A 25,503-nucleotide genomic window follows, 5' to 3' on the forward strand; every position below is an offset into this window, starting at 1 on the left:
AGCCATTTTAAATGAGTTGCTAGATGCGGTAACATAGCAAGCTTCCCCATTACGGTGACTCAACCCAAAACCTCGGAACTGTTGTAATGTAGGAAGCGAGGTAGCCAATTTATGTATGGCAAGCTCCCACAAACAGCAGTTTTGCTGGCAAACTATTGCTTTTGTACTTTGATTTCAGGATCCCTTGGATTAGATTACAGCCCTGTAATCATTACTTGTTATCCATCATTCTCTGATCAATGCTTAACAGGACTTGCAACATTTATACAGGCTGGGGCAGATTGAATAGCACAAAGCACAGTTGGGCTCTTGCTAAAGAGCAACCCCATGCCTGTCCCCATCGTGTGTTTTCTGTCCCGAGGGAGCAGACTGCTGTGCCACAGGCGGGGGAAGCTCAATGGTACCTTCCATCCTTCATGTGCAAGCTGAGACTCTTTGACAGTGGAAGGCATCACAGCTGATCCAGATCCTGCACTTGCCCGATGTCCACACCAGCGCACTTACAGTAGGGTCACGGGACAGCGACCTGCCGTCTTTGTCACTCCTCCCCCCACCCCCACTTTCCTGGCCCAGTGGCTGAGGCTGATTGCATTAACCCTACTGTTGAGATCTGTTATCTCACACACAGCGAGAGTTGAACATGGGACAAACCTTTGCCCTGTGGCTCAGCACTGCACTATGCTGTGTGCTCTTTAATGACTGTCCCATGTTTCATTAAATGAAACTGATTCAGTGTCTATTTTGGACTTTGGAATAGATTAAATCAGTCAAGGTTATGAACTGCATTATAGAACTGGGGCTGTACAGTGCTGGTCTGGCATTGCAATTTTTGCATCGTGATCTTTAATTTTTTATAAAATTCCGTTATTTTACAACGGTGCTGATTTTTTTCCAATACCTCGACCAAGAAACGGTGGGTATCGTGGCGGAGACCAATCTTGTCCTTGCCTGACGTTTAAGTAGGGATAACGGGACAGTGATTAATTGTGGCTCATCTCCTCCCTCTCTCCTATCTGAGCACTGAAATGAGCTAAATCAGCACTGAACCATGGGACCCTCTCATTTGGCACTTTTAAGTTGGTTTCAGACACATCCAGACCATGTCAGCTGTGGCTCAGTGGGTAGCACCCTCACCTCTGAGTTAGAAGGTTGTGGGTTCAAGTCCCGCTTCAGAGAGTTGAGCAGAAAAATCTAGGCTGACACTCCCAGTGCAGTACTGAGCGTGTGCTGCAATGTCGGAGGTGCCGTCTTTCGGATGAGACATTAAACCGAGGTCCCGTCTGCCCCCTCAAGTGGATGTTAAAGATCCTATGGCACTATTCGAAGAAGAGCAGGGGCGTTCTCCCCGGTGTCCTGGCTAATATTTAATCCCTTGATCATTATCACTAAAAACAGATGATCTGGTCATTATCACATTGCTGTTTGTGGGAACTTGCTGTGTGCAAATTGGCTGCCACGTTTCCTACATTACAACAGTGACGACACTTCAAAAAGTACTTCATTGGCTGTAAAATACTTTGGGGCATCCGGTGGTCGTGAAAGGCGCTGTAGAAATGTTTTTTAGAACATGGACTGCGTGTGCCGCAAGTGAGTGTTGAAGTGGTGTCGTTCTCAACGTTATAGAGAATTAGAAAAACACTTGGGAGAAAATATTAAAGGATATCGGGGAAGTGCAGGGAAATGGGATTAAGAGGAGAGTTCTCCAATGTGGAGCTAGCTCCAGCAGAAGAATGATGGCCTGAATGGCTTCCTTCTGTGTTGAAGAGGGAAGTACAAGTTGTTCGTAATTATGGTCCGCAGCTAGTTTAGTTTGCAGTCTTGCTCTTTGGTATCTGGTTTAAAGTGCTCACTGTTCGTTTTTTTTTGTGTTGTACCTGAGCGATTCCTGTGTGATCAATGTCGACTCTCTGGACGCTCTACAATGCTCTCACTGTAAAATTTGTAATTGTAACAAGTTTATTGATCAGGGAATCGTATTGCTGACTTGTATAAAAAGCAGAGTCCAGAAATGTCCCACGTTCAATAACTGGCACGGGCTGTGACAACTGTTCTCAGTTCGGGTAATCTGGTCCTGTCATTAGCCACAACACCCGGGGGGAGGGGGAGTTAGCCAAGTTCCTGCTGGTGCTAAGTGATGTGCCTGCATCTCGAGTGAGGATAGGATCTGGCTTGCTTGCAAATGCCCCTGTGGTTGAATAGCCTGCTGACGCTCACCATCTAGGCTACTTCATGCAAAATCGGGAGAGGTGCTGGCAGGCAAGCATCTGTGACTTCAGGCCAAGAGGGCAGAAGCTGAAAGGGAAATTCTCAGTAACTTCACTCGTAATCTGTCAATCATCAACGTTTCTTTCAACGCTTGCTAAATTTTGAGGTACTTGCTGTTAGATGCAATCAACCCTTTTCTTGAGGTGAAATCCTTATCAATGGGTCCTTGTTGCAGCCTTTTTATTTTAAAGAATATATATTGCCCGGTGAAAAGGCCAACTTAAACCCTTTTCACTGAGTACAGCACCGGAGGACGCAAGTTCAGCCTTCAGTGACACGAGATTAAAGAAATTAAACTCTCTGCTCACCACAACTGGAGCACTGGATGTTTGGAAGTATATAGAATGCTACAGCACAGAAGGAGGCCATTCGACCCATTGTGCCCGTGCTGGCCCTTTGAAAGAGCTCTCCGATTAGTCCCACTCCCCCTGCTCTCTTTCCCCATAGCCCTGTAAATTTTTCCTTTTTAAGTGTTTATCCAATTCCCTTTTGAAAGTTAATATTGAATCGTCTTCCACTGCCCTTTGTTTATTGCCACTAAATCGGATCTTATTCTCACCTGACACAAATAATATTGCAGTCAATGAATATTTGGCTCAGTTGGTAGCATGCTCGCCACTGAGTCAGAAGGTTGTGGGTTCAAGTCCCACTCCAGAGACTTGAGCACAAAATCCAGGCTGACACTCCAGTGCAGTACCGAGGGAGTGCTGCACTGTCGGAGGTGCCGTATTTCGGATGAGATGTTAAACCGATGCCCAGTCCCCGCTCTCAGGTGGATGTAGAAGACCCCATGGCACTATTTCGAAGAAGAGCAGGGGAGTTCTCCCCAGTCCTGGCCAATGTTTATCCCTCAATCAACATCACGAAAACAGATTATCACATTGCTGTTTGTGGGAACTTGCTGTGTACAAATTGGCTGCCGTGTTTCCTACATTACAACAGTGACTACACTTCAAAAAGTACTTCATTGGCTGTAAAGCGCATTGGGACGTCCGGTGGTCATGAAAGGTGCTATATAAATGCAAGTCTGTTTTTTTTCTATTTGGATTGAATGTTATAGTGATGAATATAGACTATCAGATTACCAAACTGCCTTGATTTCTGACAGTTGTATGTTTTTATGTGCATTTCCATGGCTCTAAAGTAGCTTTTCCCCTGTGTAATTCCCAATTTTATTTTACTCCTACTGGGGGTTGGGCGGTCTCTCTCTGAGGCCCTTGCCTACATTGTCGAGTTGGTGTTACCATATTACTGGGTTGATGGATACCTTGTTTTTTTAATTCCTCCAATGCCCTTCCATGGCGGCAATCACAGAACGTGTGGTAGTGCCAAGGGAGTCTTTGGTGGAACCCCGCATACCATTGCAGCCCGACAGCGTCTAATAGTCTGCATACTAGTCTGTCCATCACCAAGAGTGGCTCGGTAGCACCACTACTGACCGAGCTGGCCGAGTCCTGAAGGACATAGCTGCCAGTCTGGGCCTGTGACAGGCGGTGAGAACACCAACACAAGGGAAAAACCTACTTGACCTCGTCCTCACCAACCTACATGTCACAGATGCATCTGTCCATGACAGCATTGGTAGCAGTGACTACCGCACAGTCATTGTGGAGACGAAGTCCTGTCTTCACACTTGAGGACACCCTTCATCGTGTTGTGTGGCACTACCACTGTGCTAAATGGGATAGATTCAGAACAGATCTAGCAGCTCAAAACTGGGCATCCATGAGGCCCTGTGCGCCATCAGCAGCAGCAGAATTGTATTCCACCACAATCTGTAACCTCATGGCCTGGCATATCCCTCACTCCACCATTACCATCAAACCAGGGAACCCACCCTGGTTCAATAAGGAGTGTAGAAGAGCATGCCAGGAGTAGCACCAGGCGTACCTAAAAATAAGGTGCCAACCTGGGGAAGCTGCAACACAGGACTACATGCATGCTAAAAAGTGGAAGCAGCATGCTATAGACAAGGCTAAACGATCCAACAATCAACGGATCAGATCGAAGCTCTGCAGTCCTGCCACATCCAGTCGTGAATGGTGGTGGACCATTAAACAGCTATGGGGAGGAGGAGGCTCCATGAATATCCCCATCCTCAATGATGGTGGAGCCCAGCACGTGAGTGCAAAAGACAAGGCTGAAGCGTTTGCAACCATCTTCAGCCAGAAGTGCCAAGTGGATGATCCATATTGGCCTCCTCCTGAGGTCCCCACCATCACAGAAGCCAATCTTCAGCCAATTCGATTCACTCCACGTGACATCAAGAAATGGCTGAGCGCACTGGATACAGCAAAGGCTATGGGCCCTGACAACATCCCGGCTGTCATGCTGAAGACTTGTGCTCCAGAACTAGCCATGCCTCTAGCCAAGCTGTTCCAGTACAGCTACAACACTGGCATCTATCCGACAATGTGGAAAACTACCCAGGTATGTCCTGTCCATAAAAATCAGGACAAATCCTATCCAGCCAGCTACCGCCCCATCAGTCTACACTCAATCATCAGCAAAGTGATGGAAGGTGTCGTCGACAGTGCTATCAAGTGGCACTTACTCACCAATAACCTGCTCACTGATGCCCAGTTTGGGTTCCGCCAGGACCACTCAGCTCCAGACCTCATTATAGCCTTGGTCCAAACATGGACAAAGGAGCTGAATTCCAGAGGTGAGGTGAGAGTGACTGCCCTTGACATCAAGGCAGCATTTGACCGAGTGTGGCATCAAGGAGCCCTAGTAAAATTGAAGTCAATGGGAATCGGTGGGTGGGGGGGCGGGGGAACTCTCTACTGGCTGAAGTCGTACCTGGCACAAAGGACGATGGTTACGGTCGTTGGAGGTCAATCATCACAGCCCTAGGACATTGCTGCAGGAGTTCCTCAGGGCAGTGTCCTAGATCTTACCATCTTCAGCTGCTTTATCAATGATCTTCCCTCCAACATAAGGTCAGAGATGGGGATGTTTGCTGATGACTGTACAGTGTTCAACACCATTCGCAACTCCTCGGCTAATGAAGCAGTCCACACCTGCATGCAACAAGACCTAGACGACATTCAAGCTTGGGCTGATGTGTGGCATGAAAGTTACCTGCCACTTAAGTGCCGGGTAATGACTATCTCCAACAAGCGAGAGTCTAATCACCGCCCCTTGACATTCAATGACATTACCATCGCCGAATCCCTCACCATCAACATCCTGGGGGTCACCATTGATCAGAAACTTAACTGGACCAGCCACATAAATACTGTGGCGACAAGAGCAGGTCAGAGGCTGGGTATTCTGTGGCGAGTGTCTCACCTCCTGACTCCCCAAAGCCTTTCCACCATCTACAAGGCACAAGTAAGGGTGTGACGGAATACTCTCCACTTGCCTGGATGAGTGCAGCTCCAACAACACTCCAGAAACTCAACACCATTAAGGACAAAGCAGCCCACTTGATTGGCACCTCATCCACCACCTTAAACATTCACTCCCTCCACCACTGGTGTACTGTGGTTGCCGTGTGTACCATCTACAAGATGCACTGCACCAACTCGCCAAGGCTTCTTCGACAGCCCCTCCCAAACCCGCGACCTCTTCCACCTAGAAGGACAAAGGCAGCAGGCGCACGGGAACACCACCACCTCCAGGTTCCCCTCCAAGTCTCTCACCATCCTGACTTAGAAGTATATCGTTGCTGGGTCAAAATCCTGGAACTCCCTCCCTAACAGCACTGTGGGAGTACCTTCACCACACGGACTGCAGCGGTTCAAGAAGGTGGCTCACCACCACCTTCTCGAGGGCAATTAGGGATGGGCAATAAATGCTGGGCCTTGCCAGTGACGCCCACATCCCCATGAATGAATTAAAAAAAAAAACTGTGTCTCTGATAAACTAATAGCTGGCAGCTCTGGGACTGGAACCTGTGACCCAGACCATGAGGTGTTTAAACTTTGCTGCCCTGGAGCATCAGGCTTCTCTGTTGATGCAGTATTAGTGCTGTGTAATGCAGTTGGCTTATCATCCTCGTAGCCGACCCATTGTGCCCTTTAATCCCTCTGCTCAGTTGCTAAGTGACGTACTTTGGAGAGAAGCAGAATTCTAATTTAACAACATTGCACCTCCTCCCAACAGGAAATTGTGAAGTGAAATGTCTGGGGAGGAAAATGGCGATAGGTATTTTACTGGCTCAAGGTCTCGGCCCCCGTGAATAGAATCATAGAAAGTTACAGCACGGAAGGAGGCCATTTCGGCCCATCGTGTCCGACAACAAAGAGCTATCCAGCCTAATCCCACTTCCCAGCTCTTGGTCCGTAGCCCTGCAGGTTAGAGCATCCTGGAGTGCTGCTACAGTTGTACAGGGCCTTGGTGAGACCACACCTTGAGTGTTGTGTGCAGTTTTGGTCACCTTACCTGAGGAAGGACGTTCTTGCCATGGAGGGAGTGCAGCGAAGATTCACCAGGCTGATACCTGGGATGGCAGGAATGACGTATGAGGAGAGAGTGTGTCGATTGGGCTTCTACTCACTGGAGTTTAGAAGATTGAGAGGGGATCTCATCGAAACCTATAAAATTCTGTCAGGTCTGGACAGACTAGATGCAGGAAGGATGTTTCTGATGGCCGGGGAGTCCAGAACCAGGGGTCATAGTCTAAGGATAAGAGGTAAGCCATTTAGGACTGAAATGAGGAGGAATTTCTTCATCCAGAGAGTGGTGAACCTGTGGAATTCTCTGCCACAGAGGGTGGTGGAGGCCAGTTTATTAAATATATTCAAGAAAGAGTTGGATATATTTCTTAAGGCTAAAGGGATCAAGGGATATGGGGAGAAGGCAGGGACAGGGTACTGAATTTGGATGATCAGCCATGATCTCATTGAATGGCGGAGCAGGCTCGAAGGGCCGAATGGCCTACTCCTGCTCCTATCTTCTATGTTTCTATCCCAAGTGCACATTAGGTACTTTTTAAATGTGGTTAGGGGTCCTGCCTCTACCACCCTTTCAGGCAGTGTGTTCCAGACCCCCACAACCCTCTGGGTGAAGAAATTTCTCCTCAAATCCCCTCTAAACCTTCCCCCAATTACTTTAAATCTGTGCCCCCTGGTTTTTGACCCCTCTGCTAAGGGAAATGGGTCCTTTCTATCCACTTTATCTATGCCCCTCATAATTTTATACACCTCAATAAGGTATCCCCTCAGCCTCTTCTGTTCCAAGGAAAACAGACCCAGCCTATCCAGTCTTTCCTCATAGCTAAGATTCTCTACTCCCGGCAACATCCTTGTAAATCTCCTCTGTACCCTCTCTAATGCAATCACATCTTTCCTGTAATGTGACCAGAACTGCATGCAGTACTCTAGCTGAGGCCTAACTAGTGTTTTATACAGTTGAAGCATAACCTCCCTGCTCTTGTATTCTATGCCACGTCTAATAAAGGCAAGCATTCCGTATGCCGCCTTAACCACCTTATCTACCTGGCCTGCTACCTTCGGGGATCTGTGGACATGCACTCCAAGGTCCCTTTGTTCCTCTACACTACTCAGTGTCCTACCATTTAACGTGTATTCCCTTTCCTTGTTAGCCCTCCCCAAATGCATTACCTCATATTTCTCCGGAGTGAATTCCATTTGCCGCTGTTCTGCCCACCTGACCAATTTATTGATATCTTCCTGCAGTCTCCAACTTCCTTTTTCAAAATCAACCACACAGCTGATTTTAGTATCATCTGCAAACTTCTTAATCATACCCCCTATATTCTTTGATAAATACCACAAAAAGCAAGGGACCCAGTACTGAGCCCTGCGGATCCCCACCGGAAACAGCCTCCCAGACACTAAAACACCCATCAACCACGCGGCTTGTTTTCTCTAAACCGCCGCTTCTCAGTGAGTTCAGTTTATGCAACAGGCTTGAACTTTGCAAAGGGTGTCTGACAGCAAAGAGCAGGAGAGGCAAATTAAAAGCGAGGGGTAAAGTCAGGCAGGTCGTGGGGAATCAAATACCAGGGGCGCGCACTGAAATAAGCTGTTGGAATGGGGCTGATGTTTGTTTCTGGAGTGAGAAGGGATGTGATATGGTGGGTTTGAAATCTATCGCATTGGTCTTGTGGCTTTTCTCGTTCCCAAAATAAAAATCTCATGGAAATTAAATTTGTGATAAAGGAATTCAAGTGTTCATGTGATGCATCCGTTTGTAAATGTACTGACCAGTTCGCTGTCGTCGATTTGAGGCAGGAATTGGGCCAATACATTTGACTTTTGCACCTCTTAAGACACGAGAAACACATATCCGATCATGCACTAAATCCTGCACACCCATCATCCTTGTCCTTCCTGCCCTACATTGGCTGCTGGTCACCCAGTATCTCAAATTTAAAAAATGTTGTCCTTGTGTTTAAATCGCTTGTGGTATTGCCCCTCCCTATCTCTGTAGCCTTCAAGCTTCCCTCCCCCCAAAGAATGCTGACTCTGGCCTCTTGCGCATCTCTCCCCCCTCCTAGCCCCACCACTGGTGTTCATGCTTTCAAATGCCTAGGCCCTATTTTCTGGAATTCTCCATCTGCCTCTCCATCTCCCTCTCCTTGAAACCCTCCTCTTTGGCCAAGCTTTTGGTCAGCCCTCCTAATATCTCAAAAGCAAAATACTGCGGAAGCTGGAAATCTAAAATAAAAACTGGAAACATTCAGCAGCTCATGCAGCGAGAAAGAGTTAACGTTTCAGGTTGATGACCTTTTTCAGAACCTCCTAATATTGCCTTATTTTGGCAGCCATTGTTCTTTGGAGGTTTTTCTGTTAAAGGCACTATATAAATACAAGTTATTGTATCCAGGTAGATGTATGTCTACATTGTGGAACACGCTGACTGAAAGGGCGGTGGAAGCAGGTTCAATAGTAAATTTCAAAAGGGAATTGGATAAATACTAAAAGGGGAAAATTTGCAGGGCTGTGGGGAAAGAGCACGGGGAGTGGGACTAATTGGAGAGCTCTTTCAAAGATGGGCCGAATTGCCTCGTTCTCTGCTGTATCATTCTATGTAGGTGGATATTATGCATTGGCCCATTAAGCTCGTCTTTAATATTGTAACTCACCCAGCATATCATCCACTGCACATAAACCAATGCTACGGTTGTAATGTAAATCTAGACTTGGGGCCCTGTGAGGGTGGAGAGTCTCGCTCCACTTTGCTCCGGAGTCACGCTGGGCCCAACTCCAGATGTACGCTACAACCTGGCCTCGGTGCGGAGCAAGACCTCTTCTCGATTACAGCCATGGAGTTTCCCCACCATCTTTGATTCTACTTCCTAACCTGGCATATGCGTATCACCCTTTGAGTGAAAACACTTACTTTTTCTCAACGTGCTGCGGGTTTAAATAGAAACCAAAGCGACAGCATCTCCTTCAGCCTTACTTCCTGACTTATCGTCCTGTTGAATTTGTTCAGCCAGGGCATTGTGCTGCACTGAGGGGGCTGTGGCCCTTCGCCAGTTGTCTCTATAACAAAAGACCAATTTGGTTTGAAGTGTAGCGTTGCAGAGCTGTCGGCTGAAGTGTTTCTCCAAATACTGGATGGAGGCTCCTGCTACTGTGGGAAGCTTCCTCTTTGTAACGTGCGATAGTTTTGACTGTGGCTGTGGAAATTTGCACGTTGCCACTTCTGTGCCATAAAAATAAAGGACTTGCATTTATATGGAGCTTTGCATGACCTCGGGACGTCCAAAGCGCTTTACAGCCAATGAAGTACTTTTTGAAGTGTAGTCACTGTTGTAATGTAGGAAATGCGGCAGCCAGTTTATGCACAGCAAGCTCCCACAAACAGCAATGTGATAATGACCAGATCATCTGTTTTAGTGATGTTGGTTGAGGGATAAATATTGACCCAGGACACCGGGGAGAACTCCCCTGCTCTTTGAAGTAGTGCCCATGGGATCTTTCACGTCCACCTGAGAGAGCAGACAGGGCCTTGTTTTAACGTCTCATCCAAAAGACAGCATTTCCCACAGTGCAGCACTCCCTCAGTACTGTCGGTCTAGATTTTGTGCTCATGTCTCTGCAGTGGGACTTGAACCCACGCCTGAGGCACGAGTGCTGCCACTGAGGATGGCTGACTGGTCTGACTGTGGGGAGGAATGCCCCGAGGAGGGAGTGTTAGCAGGAGGGAAAAGCCCCATAACCTGCGTGATCTCTCTGTTCATAATTTCACTTCCAGGTTTCGGTTTTGATTTGCGTTGTAACACGAGCAGAAATGGAGTTAGGCTGAAGGGAGCCAGCCTGGAGCTATGGCGGGGGCGGGTGTGTAAATGGGTAAAGGCCTGGTGTAGCGTTGAGTCATCTAGACCAGCAGGTCCCGTGCTTGATTGGTGGTATGTGCTGATTCAGCTGATCTCAACTGGGTAGCAATAGGGATGTTGCACTTGACCTCTGGGATGGGGTGAGAAGGGGCCACTCCCGCTCGCTAGTCCTGTGACCCTGGCTTGAAGTGTGTAGATATTGGTGGGGGCAAGATCAGGGCTTGCCTGCGATTTTTGTCCCCCCATTGTTCACTTACTGTCCAGAATGGATACATGAAGACTGGACGCTTGGGTTGAAGTATAAAGAAAGACTTGCATTTCATAGAAACATAGAGATAGGAACAGGAGTAGGCCATTCGGCCCTTCGAGCCTGCTCCGCCATTCAATGAGATCATGGCTGATCTTCGTCTGAGATCATAGCTGATCTTACCAGTTCAGTACCCCGTCCCCGCCTTTTCTCCGTAACCCTTAATCCCCTTAGCCTTCAGAAATATATCCAATTCTCTCTTGAAAATATTTATTGAATTAGCCTTCGCAGCCCTCTGTGGCAGGGAATTCCACAGGCTCACCACTCTTTGAGTGAAGAAATTCTTCCTCATCTCTGTTTTAAATGATTTGCCCGCTATTTTTAGACTGTGGCCCCTGGTTCTGTGCTCCCCGGCCATTGGAAACATTCTCTCTGAATTCAGCCTGTCCAGGCCTGCCATAATTTTATATGTTTCGATGAGATCCCCTCTCAATCTTCTAAACTCCAGTGAGTACAAGCCCAAACTATTTAATCTCTCTTCGTAGGTCATTCCCGCCATTCCAGGTATCAGCCTGGTGAATCGCCGTTGCACTCTTTCCATGGCAAGAACATCCTTCCGCAGATGGGGCGACCAAAACTGTACACAATACTCCAGATGCGGTCTCACCAGCACCTTGTACAGCTGTAGTAAGGTATCCCTATTCCTATACTCGAACCCCCTTGATATGAAGGCCAACATACCATTTGCCTTCTTAATCGCCTGTTGCACCTGCATGCTCTCCTTCAGTGACTGGTGCACAAGAACACCCAGGCCCCTCTGCACTTCCCCATCTCCCAATCTATTGCCGTTTAGATAATAATCTACCCTCCTGTTTTTACCCCCAAAGTGGATAACCTCGCATTTATCCACATTATAGTGCATCTGCCACGTATCCGCCCATTCCCCCAACCTGTCCAAATCGCACTGTAGCCTCCTGACATCCTCATCAGAGCCCACCCCTCCTCCTAGTTTAGTGTCGTCAGCGAATTTGGAAATATTGCATCCAATTCCCTGATCCAGATCATTTATATATATTGTGAACAGCTGGGGTCCCAGGACAGATCCTTGCGGCACCCCGCTGGTCACTGCCTGCCACTCCGAAAACGAGCCGTTTATTCCAACTCTCTGTTTTCTATCCGCCAGCCAGTTCTCTATCCACGTTAATACTTTGCCCCCAATCCCATGAGCCTTAATTTTGCATGATAATCTTTTGTGTGGAACCTTATCGAAGGCTTTCTGGAAGTCAAGGTACACCACATCCACTGGCTCTCCCCCATCTATTTTACCAGTTACTTCCTCAAAAAATTCCAGCAGATTAGTCAAACACGATTTACCCTTTGTAAATCCATGTTGACTCTGTCCGATCCTTTCCCCATTTGTCAAGTGCTCCGCTATTTTATCCTTAATAATGGACTCTAGCATTCTGCCCACAACCGATGTAAGGCTTACTGGTCTATAATTCCCTGCTTTCTCTCTACCCCCCTTTTTAAATATTGGGGTAACATTAGCTACCCTCCAATCCACGGGTACTGTTCCCGAGTCAATGGAGTTCCGGAAGATGATCCTTAGAGCATCTGCTATCTCCAGGGCCACCTCCTTAAGTACCCTAGGATGTAGTTTATCAGGCCCCGGGGATTTGTCGGCCTTCAGTCCCCTCAACTTACCCAGCACCATATCCCTAGAGATACTAATTTCTGTCAGCTCCTCCCTCTCATTAGTCCCTATGTTTGCCGATATTCCTGGGAGGTTATTTGTGTCCTCCTTTGTGAATACAGAACCAAAGTATGAGTTTAATTGGTCTGCCATTTCCTTATTCTCCATTATATATTCTCCCGAATCGGACTGCAAGGGACCGACTTGGGATTTTACCAGTCTTTTCCTCCTGATATACCGATAAAAGCTTTTGCAGTCTGTCTTTATGTTTGCTGCAAGTTTACTTTCGTATTCTATTTTCCCCTTCCTGATTAATCCCTTTGTCCTCTTTTGCTGTATCTTGTACTGCCCCCAATCTTCCGGTCTGGTGCTTTTTTTTGCCAGTTGATATGCCCTTTTTTTGATTTTATGCTGTCCCTAATTTCCCTCGTTATCCACGGTTGAGTCACCTTTTTAGGTTTATTTTTATGCCAAACCGGTATAAACATGTTCTGGAATTCTTCCATTCTATCTTTGAATGCTTGCCATTGTCTATCCACTGTCAATCCCCCCAGAAACACCACCCAATCAATCTTACCCAATTCCCGCCTCATACCCTCGTAATTCCCTTTATTTAAGTTCTGGACCTTAGTCTCTGATTCAATTTCCTCACTCTCCATCTCGACTGAGAGCTCGATCATATTATGATCGCTCTGACCCAAGGGGCCTCGTACAAGAAGATTGCTGATAAGTCCCTTCTCATTGCACAATACCCAGTCTAAAATGGCCTGATCTCGAGTCGGCTCCTCGACATATTGGTCCAGATAACCGTCCCGAAAACATTCCAGGAATTCCTCCTCCTCAGAATTTTTACTAGTTTGGGTAGTCCAATCAATATGTAAATTAAAGTCACCCATGATGACAGCTGTGCTCTTATCGCACGCTTCTCTAATTTCCCTTTTTATGCCTTCCCTCACCTCCATATTACTATTTGGAGGCCTATATATCACACCCACTAACGTTTTCCTCCCCTTGCTATTTCTCATTTCTACCCATACAGATTTCTACACCTCAGGATGTCCCAAAGCGCTTTGCAACCAATTAAATACTTTCGAAGTGTAGCCTCTGTTGTAATTTACCGAAAGACTGTGTGTTGGCAGAAAAGAAAGCCCATTTAACGGGTTCAGTCACGGCCTGAGGGTTCTGGTCAACAGCCGTGGGATTCCAGCTTCATTTCCCCGGCAGGTTGCTGAGACACGTCTGAGATGCCCTATTTTCAAGGAGTCGCTTTGCGAGTGCTCAGCCCGTGTACACAGCTGCTGCCGAATGACCTCTCGCGTTAGTGAGAATATTTGCAGCGAGGGTGAGCCAATGAGTTATTTTGAGCTTCAGTTTAACAAAATAATTTAGTCAGTCACTGATTGCGAAAGCCTCCTTTCGATGGTATGGAGGAGCACTTGCTTCCCTCTGGTATCAGTGGACACTCTTGTATGAGCCGAGACAGCAAGTGCTCCGCAGGCTGTTTCGCCACCTGAGGCATCGCAGCCAAGCCCGATCCTGTCCTCACATGCAAATTGGTTTAAAATGTTTTTTGCACTGTGCGTGCAACATGTTTACATAGCTCAATCGCACAGACCAGGAAGGTCTTACGATTTGATCCCTGACCTTTAGGTTCAGCTGTCGCTCAGTGGGTAGCACTTTCGCCTCTGAGTCAGAAGATTGTGGGTTCAAGTCCCACTCCACCGACATCAGCATGTAATCCAGGCCGACGCTCCCAGTGCAGTACTGAGATGTTAAACCAAGGCCTTTTCAGGTGGATGTAAACGATCCATTCAAAGACGAGTAGGGTAGTTCTCCCTGGTGTCCTGGCCAATATTTAGCCCCCCACCAATGTCCCAAACAGACTATCTGGTCATCATCGCATTGCTTCTTGTGGGATCTTGCTGTGTGCAAATTAGCTGTCGCGTTTCTTACATTACAACACCCTCGCTGCAAATATTCTCACTTTCACAAAGTACTTAACTGGCGGTGAAGCTTTGGGGCGTCCTGAGATCGTAAAAGGCGCTATAGAAATGCAAGTCTGTCTTTGCTCTGCTGCTGGCGTTTGCCTCAGTACCCTGGTGTCAGAGGAGAAAAATACAGTAAATCCGCTGCCAAAGATTCCTGGAATGTTGGTGTGGGCATCGGTTGTGGATTAAATTGGGTTTGGATGTGATGCCCCACACGCCGGAATAACTCTCAAACGCTGTACTTCAAGCTCGCAGGTGAACAATGGTCAGTAGGGAATTGTACCCCAGCAAGTACAGTTTGGAGCTTGGCCAGGCACTCAATAGCAGGGTGGTGGTGGTTAGAGCAGTCCGAGATGGTGAATTAAAGGGTGTCCCACAAGGCGTGTGTTCCGTGATGTTAAAGGATATCGACTTGTGTCTGATTGTCCTGAATTGTATTATCAATGTGCTGAATTAGTTCAGTGTGTTCTCTGTAACCAAACAATGGGCCTTGTAATCAGTTTCTGTCCTCCTTAACAGACAAGAGTAGGTACAGATGGGATAAGAGGACTGGCAGTGCGATACGGTAATCAAATGTGTAAGGAATAGCTTCACGCAAAACTTCTTTCTCTTCTCCCTCCCTCCCTCCCTATGATGGGAGAATAAAAGTTGTTACTTTGGCCTTGAATCCAACTGAGAGGGGACTTTAATGGTTCACTAAATGTACATCAGGTGCGCCGCTTCTAATTAAACCGTGACAGGATAACAAGCTTGGGTTCAAACTGCCAAATGGTGGTTTTAGCACTGATATTGGTGATCCACGCCTGAAATTAAGGTAGGGTACTGGAGGGAAAAAAATCCCCTGGGGCCATTTAACAGATGGCTGATTTCATTTAAAGGATGAGCCTAGAATGGGCTTCCTTGTCTGTAACTTGTGATCTTTACATATTTCGATTAGCGGGTGGAAACTGGGCTTGGCTTAACACCAGATTGCTGGACTGAGACTTGTGTGTTCAGCACACTGGTGATGGGAACACTTCTCGTCTGCGCCAGTGAGTGAATTCCAAAATGTGCAGGTCACCGAGCTCGTGCTTGCAAAGCAAGAGCGCTGTCTCGTGACGCTTTTTGCAAAACCAGTTTTTGCGGGGGAAATGGGTGGCTCTGTGGGCGAGGCCCTGACTTCTCTGAGTATAAATCTAGCCCTGACTGCGATCAAAGTCTAGAGGTCGCTAGATCTCACGACCGTAAGGGTCTCCGTTCCATGTAGGAACAGGAGTAGGCCATTTAGCTCAAGCCTGTTGTGCCATTCAGTGAGATCATTGAGTGGTGAACCTGTGGAATTCTCAACCACAGAAGGCAGTTGAGGCCAATTCATTAAATATATTCAAGAAGGAGTTGGATATATTTCTTAAGGCTAAAGGGATCAAGGGATATGGGGAGAAGGCAGGGTCAGGGTACTGAGTTTGGATGATCAGCCATGATCTCATTAAATGGCGGAGCAGGCCCGAGGGGCCGAATGGCCTACTCCTCCTATCTTCTATGTTTCTATCATGGCTGATTTGTGACCTAACTCCATATACCCGCCTTTGCCTCATATCTCTTAATAATTTTAGTTAACAAAAATCTCAGATTTAAAATTAACAATTGATCTAGCATCAGTTGCCGTTTGCGGAAGAGTGTTTCCTAATTTCACCCCTGAAAGGGCTGGCTCTAACTTTTTGGCTATGCCTCCTAGTCCTAGAATCCCCAACCAGTGGAAATAGCTTATCTCTATCTGCCCGTAATATCTTGGAGTGGGTCCACAGCACAAAATGACCCCTAACCTGGTGCTAGATTGGCAGTCTTGAGGCCATACGGTGACCAGTTCAGAACGTTATCCCACTGGAGGTGTAGGGGGTGCTTTTCTGATGGAGCTGAGGCATAGTGGGGCAGTGTAGAAGGAGTTTTAATCTGCCGCCAACCTTACTGTACTTAACCCGGGTACACAGTCATCAACATCAACTCCTTCAACGCCACTTTGATCTAAAGGTTTGCTTTTTCACCCTGAGTAAAGCTGTTCAAATATTGATGAGACTTGACAGGACTAATTCTCTCTCTCTCTTCACTTACCCAGAAAATTATCAGTGTTTTTAAACCTAAAAATGAGGAACCGTATGGTCAGCTGAACCCTAAATGGACCAAGTGGCTGCAGAAGCTCTGCTGTCCGTGCTGCTTTGGCAGAGACTGTCTTGTCCTCAATCAGGGCTATCTGTCGGAAGCTGGGGCCAGCCTGGTGGACCAGAAACTGGGGCTTAACATAGTACCGAGGACTAAGGTAGGAAACTGTACTGTGTGCTTTTTCTCTCTCCTTTTTGTACCCTCACCCCGAAGCCCAGCTCCACAGATGGTAGCAGCAGCCTGGGTGTCTTGCCCCCAAGTGCCCATTGCCAAGCAGTGAACCTTTGCAGAGTGTCTGCGGGGTATTTGACTGCATCGACTGTGCTGTCTAGCCTAATCCTGTCCTTACACAACAGCTTTCCATGGATCACTAAGGAGATCAATCCTAAGTGTCAGTCGTGGCTTAGTGGGTAGCTCTCTTGCCTCTGAGTCAGAAGGTCGTGGATTAAAGTCCCACTCCATAGACTTGAGCCCATAATCCAGGCTGACACACCAGTGCTAGTACTGAGGGAGTGCTGCACTGTCGGAGGTGTTGTCTTTCGGATGAGACGTTAAACCGAGGCCCCGTCTGCCCCCTCGTAGACTCAAACGATCCCACGGCACTATTTCGAAGAAGAGCAGGGGAGTTCTCCCCGGTGTCCTGGGGCCAATATTTATCCCTCAATCAACATCACTAAAACAGATGATCTGGTCATTATCACATTATTGTTTGTGGGAGCTTGCAGTGCGCCATATGGCTGCCACGTTTCCTACATTACAACAGTGACTCCACTTCAAAAGTACTTCATTGGCTGTAAAGCATTTTGGGACATCCTGAGGTTGTGAAAGGTGCTATAGAAATGTAAATCTTTAATAGATTTCACCTTCTCCTTCCCACCCCCATTCCCACCGCTGACCTAGTTGAGATGGACACCGCAAGAGATTAAAAAAAAAAAAAAAAATCTGCTGAGCCATCAGGAAGAGCAGATCAAGTGAGTGGGCTGCTTTGTGGTACTGTAGAGGACAAGTACCTGGGGCTGAGGTTGGTTGTTGTTTCCTCGAGCGTTACTAAGTGTTTGTCAAATGACCTAGTTCTAACTGGTGCCTTGGTTAAAGGCCATGATCAGCAGCACTGAGTGTTAATGTGTGCATGCCATTGCCAAATTCTGAGCTGCTGGTTTCAATCCTGCCACCGTTGCCAAATTGAGCCTAGACATTCCTGACAGGAAGAGAGACTGTTGGGCCAATACTTGTATTTCAATAGGGCACTTTCACTTCCTACATGGCCTCGCCCCTGCTCATCGGTGGAATCTTTTCCAGCCCTACAAATCGCCCCCACCCCCCAAACTCTCTGTTCCTCCGATTCTGGCCTTGTGTGCATTCTCTCCTCCATTTACCTCACCACCGTCTGGTATACCGTCAGTCACACAGGTCTCAATCTCTGGAATTGACTCCCCAAATTCCCTCGCCTGTCCTTGCCTCCTTCAAGACCACTCTTAAATCCCCTCTCTTAATCAATGCCTTTGATTCTCCTCCTTTGTGTCTGTTTTGCCCCATGTGCGTTAGGACATTTCTACTGTAAAGGTGTAATTATAAATCCTAGAATAGTACAGCACAGAAGGAGGCCATTCGGCCCATTGAGCCCACATTGGCTCTTTCGAAGAGCAATCCAGTTAGTCCTACTCCCCCACTCTTTCCCCATATCCCTACAATTTTTTCTCCAAGTATTTCTCCAATAACCTTTTGAAGGCCACTATTGAATCTGTATCTACCACCCTATCAGGCAGCGCATTCCAAATCCTAACCGCTCGCCCCGTGAAAAAGATTTTCCTCATGTAGTCTCTGGTTCTTTTGCCAATCACCATAAATCTGTGCCCTAATGTTCCCTTTTGTTTCTGCTCAAGAGGAAGAAAAGGAGAGTGAACGATACAGAACCCCAACTTGGTCAATGTGGTGGCTGGGCTGGTCATGAGTGACGGCCCAGAGGGATATGAAGCAGCAAGTTTGCTCAGGGTCACACGTAATGTACCATTGCTTGTACACAGTCCTTTTCCTTCAAACTCGCAACCTTCCCTCCCCACAAACTCCCAACGGTGCCACTAAATTAATAGTTATGCAATATGGCAACCCTGGCAATACTCTGTCCCTGTCATCGGTGGTAGGAGGCTTGACGCTCTGCAAAGTGGCATCAGCATATTCCACTCACTCGGAAGGTTTGCACCCGTGGTAGGGCATTCCCAAAACTAGACTGAGAACGGTGCTAAAACCACCTGAGCTGCACTGTAAAAAGAACATAAGCAGGAGTAGGACATTCGGCCCCTCGAGCCTGCTCTGCCATTCAATAAGATCATGGATGATGATCTACCTCAACTCCACTTTCCTGCACTATCCCCATATCCTTCGATTCCCCTAGAGTCCAAAAATCTATCGATCTCTGTCTTGAATACACTCAACGATTGAGCCTCCACAGCCCTCTGGGGTAGAGAATTCCAAAGATTCACCACCCTCTGAGTGAAGAAATTTCTCCTCATCTCAGTCCTAAATGACCGACACCTTATTCTGAGACTGTGACCCCTGGTTCTAGATTCCCCAGACAGAGGAAACATCCTCCCTGCATCTACCCTGTCAAGCCCTGTAAGAATTTTGTATATTTCAATGAGATCACCTCTCATTCTTCTAACCTCTAGAGAATATCGGCCTAGTCTACTCAATCTCTCCTCATAGGACAATCCCCCCATCCCAGGAATCAGTCAGGTGAACCTTGGTTGCTATAGTCGATATACTATGCCAAGTATATCCTTCCTTAGGTAAAGAGACAAGAAACTGTACACAGTACTCCAGGTGTTGTCTCACCAGGGCCCTATAAAATTGCAGTAAGACATCTTTACTCTTGTACTCGAAGCCCAGGCCACCCATTGCCTTTCTTAACTCTGTGATTCTCATTTTCTGTAGGTGGTGTATTTAGCAAGCGAGACCTTTAACTACAGTGCAATCGACCGAGTGAAATCCCGGGGGAAGAAACTGGCTCTCGAGAAAGTGCCGAAAGTTGGGCAGCGGTTTAACAGGATAGGGCTACCTCCCAAGGTACCAACTTCTACTTGATGCCATTTTTTTGTATCCTGACTTTTTAGATAATTTTTTTTTCTGCACTAAGTTGAGGGTGTGAATTAAAAAACAATGTTCTCCCCATTTCTATTGAAGGTTTGACTTCTGGGAGGGCAGTTGGATTGGTGCCAGATTCCCTCCAGTACATTGTCCCGTTCACCCCTGTGCTCGCTGACCTACATTGGCTCCCGGTCCGGCAATGCCTCGATTAAATTTTTTTATTTTCCTTGGTTTAAAATCCCTCCATGGCCCCGCCCCTCCCTACCTGTAACCTCCTACAGCCCTCCGAGATCTCTGCACTCCTCCAATTCTGACCTCTTGCACATTCCTGATTTTATTCCCTCCACCATTGGCGGTCGTGCCTTCAGCTGTCTAGACCCTAAGCTCTGGAAATCCCTCCCTAAACCGCGCTGCCTCTCCGCCTCTCTCACCTCCTTTAAGATGCTCCTTAAAACCCAACTCTTGGGCATCTGTCCTGTTGTCTCCTCATGCGGCTTGGTGTCAAAATATTGTTTGATTACGCTCCTGTGAAGCGCCTTGGGACGTTTTACTATGTTAAAGGCGCTGTATAAATGCAAGTTATTGTTTGTTGTATTACCCAATGGCTGTTCATGTGAGCCCAGTGACTTGGCAGGCCATCCCATTGTGCGGAGCATGACTGTCGAGCCCACCCCTATCCTCACCTGATGGTCATGCACATAGAATTCAGCAGGGGTTGTGGATAGCGGTTAATGATCGGAAACCTGGCTTTACTCTTCCATGCGCATCCCCCTCTCTCTTTCCCCCCCCCCCCCCCCCCCTTCCATCCATCCATCATTTCAAAATTCCCTAATGGAGGGTCAAGGAGTAGCAGCTCTACTGCTGGTTCAGCTGGCATAGGCTAACATAGACCAAGGATGGGAACTGGGACCTTCCTGGTCTCTCTATATGCTCCGCTACTCACTGATGAGATTCTGCATCATAGAGGGCTGACTATGCTTCTGTTGAGTTATATAAAATGGGTAATGCATTGTACTGAATTATTACACATCCCTAAAGTTCTAAATCTCTACCCTTGCCTGTGTGATTGTGACATCTTTTGGTGCCTCTGCCCTTCACAGTTATTTGGAAACCATTTGGGTGGGGGTGGCAGCCATTTGGTGCACAAATTCTGCGACATCACCAGATCCCCCTCAGTCCATCTACGGGGGGTCGCTCAGGCTGCCTGCCTCTCTCCCGTGGTCTTGTCCGTGCCCCAGGGTGGCCATGGAGAGGGAGCACGCGGTGTCCAGTGGTATGCTCGGCAGCGTTCCCGCTGAGCTGTGCGGCTGCCTGGAGGTCCAGTGCAGCCCGGGACTGGCTTTTCAAAGGAGATTTAGTGCGAAATTTTGAATGGGCTGCGCAGCCCATTAAAGGAACCGCACACCCAAAAAAATGAGGGGAAACATTGACACGCAGGGCCCTCCATGACTGGTGGGCACTGCAGGACGTCCTGTCTATAAACACCAGTAATGGCATTCTAAATTAATGATTAACGGTTACTTCTGGTCTTTTGTCGCTTTATTTTAATCACATTAGTTTAATCGGACTACTCATTCCTGTATTATATTAATGGTGCCTTTAAAGGGGCACTCATAGAATGGTTACAGCACAGAAGGAGGCTATTCGGCCCGTCGAGCCCGTGCCGGCTCTCTGCACTCGTGCTGATTCTTGTTTGGAGACACTGGGGCGATTCAGTGTCACCCCTATTGGTCCATTAAAATAGGTTCATCGTGCATCTGCTCATGGTATTACACATTATTAACAGCACAGAAACAGGCCATTCGGCCCAACAGGTCCATGCTGGTGTTTATGCTCCACGCAGCCTCCTCCCACCCCTCTTCATCTCATCCTATCAGCATATCCTTCTATTCCTTTCTCCCTCGTGTTTATCCAGCTTCCCCTTAAATGCATCTATACTATTCACCTCAACCACTCCCTGTGGTAGTGAATTCCACATTCTCACCACTCTCTGGGTAAAGAAGTTTCTCCTGAATTCCTTATTTGATTTATTAGTGACTATCTTATATTGACGGTCCCTAGTTCTGGTCGCCCCCACAAGTTGAAACATCTTCTCTATGTCTACCCTATCAAACCCCTTCATCATTTTAAAGACCTCCTATCAGGTCACCCCTCAGCCTTCTCTTTTCTAGAGAAAAGAGCCCCCGCCTGTTCATCCTTTCCTGATAGTTTTAACCTTTCAGTTCTGGTATCATTCTTCTAAATATTTCTTGCACCTTCTCTAGAGCCCATGCAGGACGGGGCCAGTTCCTATTGGATAACCAGAGCAGGCTGCTGATGTGAACACTTTTTTTGTTTCCATCCCACCCCCCCATTCTAGGTTGGTTCCTTCCAGTTGTTTGTAGAAGGTTATAAAGACGCAGATTATTGGTTGCGGCGGTTTGAGGCGGAGCCTTTACCCGAAATGACCAATCGGCAGCTGCAGCTCCAGTTCGAGCGGCTCGTAGTCCTGGATTACATCATCAGGAACACAGGTCAGTATTGTGTGCCTTTTGACAATTTCCCCTCTCCTTGTGTTAACCCCTTGTTGGGGGTACAGCTCCAACAAGGGCACTGACTGCCTCGTCAAAGGGCCACTGTGTGTGTGAGCACGTGCATGCATAGGCAATACCTGGCCTCTCTGAATGTGCTTGATAGTTTTATTCCGCCCTTGCCCACTCAGCAGTTTGAGACTGCTCCTCCCTTACAGCCATAGGCAGAGGGGGCTTTCATCTGCTGGTCTGGACTGGATTGGACTCGCTCGTCCAAGAGGTGCATTTGATCCACGTCCCCACACACAACCCATCCTGAAATTTTAATAGGTCTTGGAAATATTTGTAAATTGGAGGGGAGGATTAATGGGATTGATGGAGTAAAATTTCAGCTTGAAAGAATGAATGCTGGAAACACTAGTGGGTTGGCCAGCATCTGCAAGAGATGGATTAATGTTTTGAGATGGTGCACTTAATCAGCACTAGGACAAGTCATGCTGCGACTGTACAGGTCTGGGGCGTGGTGTGTTGTGACATATTGCAAATCTCTGTCCAGGGAGAGAGTGCTCCCTTGGGGACTTCCATAAAGTACATGCACTGAAAATCCTTTTTTTTAACCCCCATCCCCCAGCGATCGACTTTTCCAGCCTCCTCCTGATCTTTGTGGACTTATTGGGGTACAAATTGATCATTGTTACGCCCGTTTTCCAGATGGCAAGCGAGTGGGTGGGCGGGGGGGGGGGGAGAGAGATTGGCCAATTCCACAGGGCTGTTCCCTGTGCCCCAAGAACGCCCGGAGCAACATCCACCATACTGGCCTCGGGATGATTTTCGGGCATCCAGGGTGGTCACTTAACACCGGCGTTGCCCCTTGCAATGAAGGGCCAACTACCTGTTTTAGGACTCCTCTGAGAAACTGGGCCCCTCAGCAGGCTTCAGGCCTTCTCTGTTCAGGCTATTGGATGCGGCCTAGCCAGCTGACGTGATCTTTATCTTAAGGGTTTCCATAACTTTATCCAAATTGATTGTGAAATTCACTGGTCTGTAGTTCCCTGGGTCACTTTTGGAACCTTTTTTTAAATATAGGAATAGTACTGGCCTTTCTCCAATTCCCCAGGCACCTCTTCAGTAAACAGTGATTTCTGGAAGCTTTGTGCCAGAGTTCCTGCAATTTCCTCCCTTGTTTCCTTAAGGATCCTCGGATACATCTTATAAGGCCCCTGAGATTTATTCACCTCAAGGCTGCACAGCTGTGCTGATAGTAATGTGAACAGTGTTGCACTTTACCTCTGCAACACCCTCGAGCTCCCTCTCCAGATCAAATTAGTTACCGGTCTCCTCCTTGGTAAAGACTGAGGCATGTGATGTTGAAGAATGTATTTGCCTGGGTAGCGAGATGGTTAGCAGACAGAACGGCGAGTAGGGGTAAATTGCTACTTGTCAGATTATAGGGCTATGGGTAGTCGTGTCCACTCCCAGGGATCAGCACCGAGACCCTTTGTGTAACTGCATTAGACTCGGGCACGAGAAGCATGATATTAAAAATGAAGAAATTAGGTTCCAAGTCCCACTCCAGAGACTTGAGCACAAAAATTTAGGCTGACGCTTCCAGTGCAGTACTGAGGGAGTGCTGTTTTTCAGGTGAGATGTTAAGCTGAGGCCCTGTCTGCTCTCAGGTGGACGTAAAAGATCCCAGGGCACTATTTCAAAGACGAGCAGGGGAGTTCTCCCCGGCGGTGTCCTGGCTAATGTTTATCCCTCAATCAACATCACTACAACAGATAATCTGGTCATTGTCAAAGTTGCTGTTTGTGGGAGCTTGCTGTGTGCAAATTGGCTGCTGCATTTCCTACATTACAACAGTGACTACACTCCAAAAAGTACTTCATTGGCTGTAAAGCACTTTGAGACGTCCTGAGGTTCTGAAAAGCGCTATAGAAATGCAAGTCTTTTTTTCTTTCGAGAAGCTCCCCCCCCCCCCCCCCCCCGCCCCAAAGAAAGAGCTTCTCCCAAATAGCTCTGGGTAAATGTAAGTGCGCAGTGTGGTCTGAGCCATGTTGGTTTGTGCTGAGCTAATTGATCTCAGTTCGGGGTCAGTTGGTTCACTTGACCCTGGACGAGTTCCTAGTATGCGTCAGTACCTTCAGGAGAGGAAAGGGGAAGTCGAAGGAGGGTATAAACAAAAGTTTAATCACATTATTTATTTCCATAGATCGAGGTAATGATAATTGGTTGATCAAATACGACTGTCCTATGGATAGCGCCAGTTCGAAGGTGAGTAGAGACTTTTTTTAGACTTAAATATTTAGAATCAGGTTTTTTGCCTTGTGGGGTGTATACTTCAGAGCTGTGCAGGACACGTATTAAATGCACGTTCCCTTTAATGAGTGCCTATATCAGTTGCTAATGACAACAGATCTTGGTGACTTGATTTAGGGATTGTGCACGAATGAGGCAACAGCACTAAGGGAACCTTTGCAAACCTTGAGCCTCATGAAATACAGACAGGGGCAAACAGCGAATGTAACGTACAAGGACGAATAGAGGTGGGCTGCCTGAAGAGGTAATATAGAAACACCGTGGCTTATTTTTTAAAAAGAACTTTCCCCTCAGCAAAAATGGTCTGGTTAAAAGCTACGAGACTCGGGTCTGCCCTCTGCTTGAGGGAGATTTCTCTACAATAACTGGGGACTCTCGACCCTCTTCCTTGGGGAGGTACCTGTATACCGATTTGTGTGTTCTGTTTTTGGAGAGGTATTTATATCCTGGTGCGTCAGTCTCCTCCCTTGAGCTTTCAATGCATTAATCTCTTAAGCTTCTCCCTTGTTCATTCTAATGCTTAAAGGTATTGTTGGCAGGCGAAGAGATTTCCCTCCGAGTGGCATTGTTGGGAATGTATTTTTGTAATAATATGTAGCTAAGGCTGCGGTCCTGTGCCTACGTGCCAATAATAAGTTTGAACTGAGTCAAGCACTTGAAGGTTTATTAAGGGTTAAATACTCACGGCCAACACCGGGATTGCACAAGGCGCTGCCGCAGAAGAACACCTTGCAGTCAGTTCAGCTCAACTATATCTTCTGCCTTCCGATTTCTTCCAACCTCATTACAATGCTTTAAAGCTCAGCTGAAAGGCCGTCACATCACCTCCTCCATGACCTTTGCTCTTGGTTTTACATTAGGTATCATTAGCTCAACATACCAGAGCCTCCGTATCACGATCTCAGGACGTTCCATAAACAGACTTCTCTATTTACATGTGCAGTGATGAATAAACTTCTAGACGTATTCATGAGAAGATTAGGACTATCCAAGACTATTTTATA

At 47.3% G+C, this 25,503-nt stretch overlaps 1 protein-coding gene across 1 annotated transcript in view; it reads left to right on the plus strand.

The window, feature by feature from the left end:
- pi4k2a (phosphatidylinositol 4-kinase type 2 alpha) overlaps positions 1 to 25,503 on the plus strand; it is a 52,993-nt gene that overhangs the window by 8,301 nt on the left and 19,189 nt on the right. The window contains exons 2-5 of the mRNA XM_085994224.1: positions 16,543 to 16,743; positions 19,518 to 19,649; positions 22,030 to 22,183; positions 24,393 to 24,454. Coding sequence (XP_085850350.1) covers positions 16,543 to 16,743; positions 19,518 to 19,649; positions 22,030 to 22,183; positions 24,393 to 24,454 — 549 coding nt within the window. The remainder of the gene's footprint in view (positions 1 to 16,542; positions 16,744 to 19,517; positions 19,650 to 22,029; positions 22,184 to 24,392; positions 24,455 to 25,503) is intronic.

The sequence above is a fragment of the Somniosus microcephalus genome, chromosome 8 (assembly GCF_052327205.1).
Source record: "Somniosus microcephalus isolate GS21.2 chromosome 8, FLI_Smic_1.0, whole genome shotgun sequence".
NCBI lineage: Eukaryota > Metazoa > Chordata > Chondrichthyes > Squaliformes > Somniosidae > Somniosus > Somniosus microcephalus.